The sequence below is a fragment of the Saccostrea cucullata genome, unplaced genomic scaffold (assembly GCF_032062105.1).
Source record: "Saccostrea cucullata isolate Sc308-1 unplaced genomic scaffold, CSIRO_AGI_Scuc_v1 ctg853, whole genome shotgun sequence".
Lineage (NCBI taxonomy): Eukaryota > Metazoa > Mollusca > Bivalvia > Ostreida > Ostreidae > Saccostrea > Saccostrea cuccullata.
This window is the reverse complement of record NW_026928637.1, coordinates 280,592-287,500: the sequence shown is the minus strand read 5'-3', so window position 1 is coordinate 287,500 and position 6,909 is coordinate 280,592. Positions and strand designations below refer to the sequence as shown.

General features: G+C 35.3%; 1 protein-coding gene across 1 annotated transcript in view; it reads right to left on the bottom strand.

The window, feature by feature from the left end:
- Positions 1-6,853, bottom strand: part of LOC134278260 (emerin homolog 1-like) — a 12,845-nt gene extending 5,992 nt beyond the window's left edge. The window contains exons 1-4 of the mRNA XM_062760580.1: positions 6,809-6,853; positions 948-1,033; positions 502-591; positions 378-405 (exon numbers count right to left, since the gene is read on the bottom strand). Coding sequence (XP_062616564.1) covers positions 378-405; positions 502-591; positions 948-1,029 — 200 coding nt within the window. The 5' untranslated portion in view covers positions 1,030-1,033; positions 6,809-6,853. The remainder of the gene's footprint in view (positions 1-377; positions 406-501; positions 592-947; positions 1,034-6,808) is intronic.
- Positions 6,854-6,909: the final 56 nt, after the last annotated feature.

Here is a 6,909-nt window from a genome sequence, read left to right as displayed (position 1 = left end):
GTACAGAATTAATAATTTTTTCCCCAGAAAAATAATATTTTGGCAATATGCTTTTGAGAATTGCTCTCACCTCATATTCTGTTACTAACAATTATTGTAAACTTTAGAAACATGACATTCAGATCTCACAGGGTACAAATAAACAGATGTAAGATTGCCTTGATTTGTATGACCCTTGGATTTCTGGAGGATTTTATAATTTTTGAATTATTTGCCCTATTGGGCATTGATTCTCAAACTGTCAACAACCACTTCATATACCTTATTGCTTAATAATAAATTGGGTAAATTTGAAGGAGAAAAAACATTTTGCAGGGTACTGTCTCTTTCGCATATCCTTATTTTAAGTGTATTCATTACCAAAACATGTAACTTACGACTGGTCCTCATCATCTGGTACTTCAGCTGGAAACAAGATGTAATAACTGGTTATAAAATACTCAAATTATCTGTAATTGCTTTCTGGTTTACTCAGAAGTAAAGGTACTAAAACTAACTTACAATAATGTTTTTTAGAGCTTGGTTTTGTGTTCAAACTTCCCCCAGTCCTGAGTTTCAGTAATCTTTTCTCATACACACTTCTTGTTGAAGCTATAGAAATAGAAAACATAATCATTAATCCAACTCCCCACTTCTGTTTTCCAGCAGTTTTTTTTTATTGTCTTACTCTACTGTTGATACTACATACTAAAAGACTGACTGAATCAGTATTACAAAATTATTTAAGCAAAAATTTTAATAAAGTTAAACTTAGATACATCAGACATCAATATCTTAAAAACCATGGATATGTTGAAGTGACTTGGAAGGTTCAACCAGTGATCTTTATGTGTTTTATACCCTTGATATTTCGAATCCACAGATATCTCTCTCTGTTTTTTCTTGGTCCCACTGTGTTCAAGTTAGATTTAAATGTCCATCAATTACCATGTATATAATGTACTCACAAATAATTGGACCAGGATTTGCTCCAAGCATTCGTAATTCATCGACCAATTCCTTATCTGTCAAAGACTGGATGTCCTCCATAATGCTGGTTAAAATAAAAGTAATTTGATCAGCACAATCTTTATAGTATATTAAAATTTTGTTCACTGTGGAATACATGTATATATATGGCTACAGCATGTACTGGAATACAATTTGTTATCCTTTTTTCAAAAGTAATAAAGATAATTTGTTGTGTTAGGTCTCAAACCAAACAAATGTTCTGGAAATGTGCATTGCTAGATGCCAGATACTGTAAAATATCGTTTTTTTGTAGGGTCAAATTTTCATGGTTTGAGAAACAAGAGGCCCAGGGGCCACATCGCTCACCTGAGCAATTGGCTAGAAAAAAGCACATATCAGATCAGGGGGGGGGGGGGGGTTGAATTTTAACGCCCCAGGGGGTCATGATTTGAACAAACTAGAATCTACAATACCTGAGGATGATTCCCTATAAATATCACTAAGCATGGCTTTGAAGTACTTGAAAAGAAGATTTTAAAAGGTTTCCCTATATATTCCTATTTAAAACTTTTATCAGCCATTTGGCCCCACCCTATCCCAGGGGGTCATGATTTGAAGAAACTTGAATCTACATTACCTGGGTATGATTCCACAAGAGTTTCATCTTTCCTGTCTCAATGGTTCTTGAATTTATATATTCACTACCTTTTGGCCCCACCCTAAGATGATTCCACATGAGAGTTTCATCTTTCCTGGCCCAGTGGTTCTTGAGGAGAAGATTTTTAAAGATTTTTCCTATATATTCCTATGTAAAACTTTGATCAGCCATTTTGGCCCCACCCTACCCCCAGGGGTCATGCTTTGAACAAACTTGAATCTACACTACCTGAAGATGATTCCACATGAGTTTCATCTTTCCTGGCCCAGTGGTTCTTGAAAAGAAGATTTTTAAAGATTTTTCCTATATATTCCTTTGTAAAAATTTGATCGGCCATTTTGGCCCCACCCTACCCCCGGGGGTCATGATTTGAACAAACTTGAATTTACACTACCTGAGGATGATTCCACATGAGTTTCATCTTTCCTGGCCCAGTGGTTCTTGAGAAGAAGATTTTTTAAAAATGCCATTATTTTTTCTCTAATTCATGATTATCTCCCCTTGGAAAAGGGCATGGCCCTTCATTTGAACAAACTTGAATCCCCTTTACCCCAGGATACTTTGTAGCAAGTTTGGTTGAAATTGGCCCAGTGGTTCTTGAGAAGAAGATGAAAATGTGAAAAGTTTACAACGACGACGACAGGCAACGGACAAATTGTGATCAGAAAAGCTCACTTGAGCCTTTGGCTCAGGTGAGCTAAAAACTCTTGGTTCCTGGGGATTTGATTTCATGGATGAAGAAGGGTTGAGTAATTATGTGTGCAACATTTTAATTTTCCTGGTGGACATAAATTTGTGGGTTTCTTCATACCAAGAAAACAAGGAAAATTAAATCCCAATGAAAATTTATGATTTAATTCACAGTATCTGAGTAAGAGCTACCGAATAAGCAGAATTTTTAGTGAGGATTTAATTTTGGCGTTATTAGCGAGGGTGCTGAGATCGCTAAAATTAAATATTGCTGAAAATTAATTGCGTTTTATTTGTAATGGCCTCTTTAGTGAGCTTCTTAATATCTCTAAAATAAATTCTCGCTAAAAATTAAATACCGGTACCCATTTTTAAGGACAAATCGCTTAATCTGCGTCTCGCTAAAATTTCCACTTATACGGTATTTACTAGTACATGTGTATTTTAATGGACTTGCTCCAAAAACTTTTACAGTATATACTCACCTATAAGTCGGTTATATTTTTTGCATTTATTTTAGAGGAATTTGCCCTTGACCCATTTATAAGTCGGTACAAGTTTTTGCCATAATTGTTTTACAATATCCAATGTCTTAACCTGGTTTCAATCGATATTTTATTTCAAAATGATGCAGGTATTTAATCTTAATTCATAAAAAAAACAAGAGGCCCAGGGGCCACAGCGCTCACCTGAGCACATCAGCTCGGAAAAAACACATATCAGATCAGAACTGAAAGTTTACTGAGGGGGGGGGGGGGGGGGGGGGCTTGAATTTTAACCACCAAGGGGATCATAATTTGAATGAACTAGAATCTACATTACCTGAGGATGATTTCATATAAATATTACTAATCCTGGCTTTGAAGTACTTGAAAAGAAGATTTAAAAAGGTTTCCCTATATATTTCTATGTAAAACTGTGGTCGGCCATTTTTGCCACACCCTTACCCTAGTCATGACTTGAACAAACTTGAATCTAGACTACCTGAGGATAATTTCACATGAGTTTCATCTTTCCTGTTTCAATGGTTTTTGAGAAGAAGATTTTTTAAAGATTTTTCCTATATATTCCTATGTAAAAATTTGATCGGCCATTTTGGCCCCGCCCTACCCCCGGGGGTCATGACATGAACAAACTTAAATCTACACTACCTGAGGATGATTCCATATGAGTTTCATCTTTCCTGGCCCAGTGGTTCTTGAGAAGATTTTAAAAGATTTTTCCTATATATTCCTATGTAAAACTTTTTTTTGGCCCCGCCCTATATATTTAAATCTACACTACCTGTATGAGTTTCATCTTTCCTGGCCCAGTGGTTCTTGAGAAGATTTTAAAAGATTTTTCCTATATATTCATATGTAAAACTTTGATCGGCCATTTTGGCCCCGCCCTACCCCCGGGGTCATGACATGAACAAACTTAAATCTACACTACCTGAGGATGATTCCATATGAGTTTCATCTTTCCTGGCCCAGTGGTTCTTGAGAAGAAGATTTTCAAAGATTTTTCCTATATATTCCTATGTAAAACTTTGATCGGCCATTTTGGCCCCGCCCTACCTCCGGGGGTCATGACTTGAACAAACTTGAATCTACACTACCTGAGGATGATTCCACATGAGTTTCATCTTTCCTGGCCCAGTGGTTCTTGAGAAGAAGATTTTAAAAGATTTTTCCTATATATTACTATGTAAAACTTTGATCGGCCATTTTGGCCCCGCCTTACCCCTGGGGGTCATGACTTGAACAAACTTAAATCTACACTACCTGAGGATGATTCCACATGAGTTTCATCTTTCCTGGCCCAGTGGTTCTTGAGAAGAAGATTTTTTAAAAATGCCAATAATTTTTCTCTAATTCATGATTATCTCCCCTTGGAAAAGGGCGTGGCCCTTCAATTGAACAAATTTGAATCCCCTTCACCCAAGGATACTTTGTGCCAAGTTTGGTTGAAATTGGCCCAGTGGTTCTTGAGGAGAAGATGAAAATGTGAAAAGTTAACGACAACGACAACAACAACAACGACGACGGACAAATTTTGATCAGAAAAGCTCACTTGAGCCTTCGGCTCAGGTGAGCTAAAAATAAGTAACGCACACTTAACATAAAAATTAAGCAAATAAAATTTATAAACACTTGTACTTAATGCATAATCTTGGAATACAAAAATGATTTAATATGTAGACTTTGATTAACGATAATCGGCTGGATTATTTGTAAAATACTATGTTGTACCTTTCATCGTCCAGAAAAATACTACTGTTTCTATAACTCACCTATAAGTCGGACACAGAGTTTTGGAGCAAATTTTAACTCCCAAAAAACTGACTTATAGGCGAGTATATACGCATACGGTATGTTCAATCATCCAGTATAGTAGATGTATCTTCACATCCTTTATATTCAGGTGTGTGTGTTTGACCAGTCACCATTGCCTAATTCTAGGCGCCTGATCTCACACCAGGAGTTTCAAGGGGTCCATATTTTTGTCCTGTTCAGAATTCCTTCTTTAATTGGATTTACAAGATTAATTAGTGTTCATTGTCTTTATCTTTTACTCTACACGATATTTGATCATATTTTTACTAATACATGTAATAAACGTGTTTATCACTTTGACAGAGTTGCAAATCTGTTATCTTGATCAAGGCTGCTATTTCTAAACTAGCTGCAGCCCACAGGTATGTCCGACAAAACTGATTTGAAAACTTCATATTTAGGCCATCTTTAAAATAAGATTGACTGGCCATCTCCTGACTCAGGGAAAAAAAATTGGATCAGTAGATAGGTAGCGATATTTTCTTAGAAAATTTCAACATAGTACAGGTTGACAGATTGAGAAAATTTGGAACCACTTTGGGGGAAAAATGTTTCCTGGGGGTTAAAAAAGTTAATCAGGCAATTCTATAGCCAGTTGGTCAGGAGAGAGCAAACAAACAATTTAAAGATGGTCTGATTTGGCACAAAAATTTGCCTCAATTCTGCATTGAATTATCCAATTCTCTTGCAGTTGACATCTGCATGCAAAATGGCAATAAATTGGAGAAAGTCTCAATTTCAAGGCTAGGAAATTTAAGCTATTAGCAAGGTTATAATGTTTGAATTAAAAAACTACAGGTACTGTGAGCAATGATCTCACTGAATGATACCCCCGCCTCCCATATGAATATAATGGCAATGTCCGTGTTTTAATTGCTATTTTGAGTAACCATAGCAATATGTTCATCGAAATCAAAAACCGATGCACTATTCTATGTATCTTAGTGTAGTCTACTTGTCTGCCAAGTTATATCAATGGCAAAACTGTAGAAGGAGTATGTAATTTCACAGAAAATTCTATTTTTAGTGAAAGTTTCATGAAATTTCATTCAGTGTGTGCCATACTGAAATCAGGTAGAAGGAATAGCGTTTTTAAGGAATTTTACAGAAAATTCTATTTTTAGTAACCATGGCAACACAGTTTATCGAAATCAAAAACCGATGCACTATTCTATGTATCTTAGTGTAGTCTACTTGTCTGCCAAGTTATATTGAAATCAGAAAAACTGTAGAAGGAGTACGTTTTTAAAATTTCACAAAAATACTTTTTTATAACCATGGCAACATCATTCACACAAAAACCAATGCACTATTCTATGTATCTTAATTACTTGTGTGCCAAGTTATATTGAAATCAGCCCAAGACTGTAGAAGGAAGCATTTTTAAGGAATTTCACAAAAATTCTATTTTTAGTAACCATGGCAACACCATTTCGAAATCAAAAACCGATGCACTATTCTATGTATCTTAGAACTTGTGTGCCAAGTTATACTGAAATCAAACTAAAATTGTAGGAGGAGTAGTGTTTTGAAAAATTGTTTACAGACGGACAAATTTAACAGTAACTTTCGCATAAGACTTTTTGTATATTAGAGCTAAAAAACTACAGGTACTGTGAGCAATGATCTCACTGAATGATACCCCCGCCTCCCATATGAATATAATGGCAATGTCCGTGTTTTAATTGCTATGGGAAACCCAAAATATGTGTCGGATTAGAAAGTAAAATAGTAGGTGGACAATGGCAATATGAATATGTAATTAAGATTCTGTGAAAGTTTCATGAAATTTCATTCAGTGGTATGAGAGGAGTTGCGAATAAGAGATGGATACCCCAACAGACGGACAGACAGACAGACGGATGGATGAACATACTGATAAATATATATCCTCCCGCTTTTCAAGCGGGGGTATAATAATAAAGGGATAGTTAGAGCACCATAAACTGATAGAGAATGTGTTGTAAAAAACAACACTTAAACACGGAGAAATAAACTGAGAAACATTTTCTTTGTGCGCATTAACTTTTTTTTCAGTGGATTCATTGAAGCTCTGTGGTGCTGTAATATATTTTATCTTGCCTCTAAAGAACCTGTCAAACATTTTACGCTTCATTTTAAAGAAAATAAAATATCAATTTCCTTAAAAAAAACTAAACAGAAGTTTAAAAAGGTTTTAACGCTTTTTTACCTTTCTGGTAAATTATGTCGTTTTTCCAAGTTTCGTTTTCGAAATAAAATGGCGGGAAAAATTAAACAAGTGGAGATATATTTACTCTTAACATTGTAATA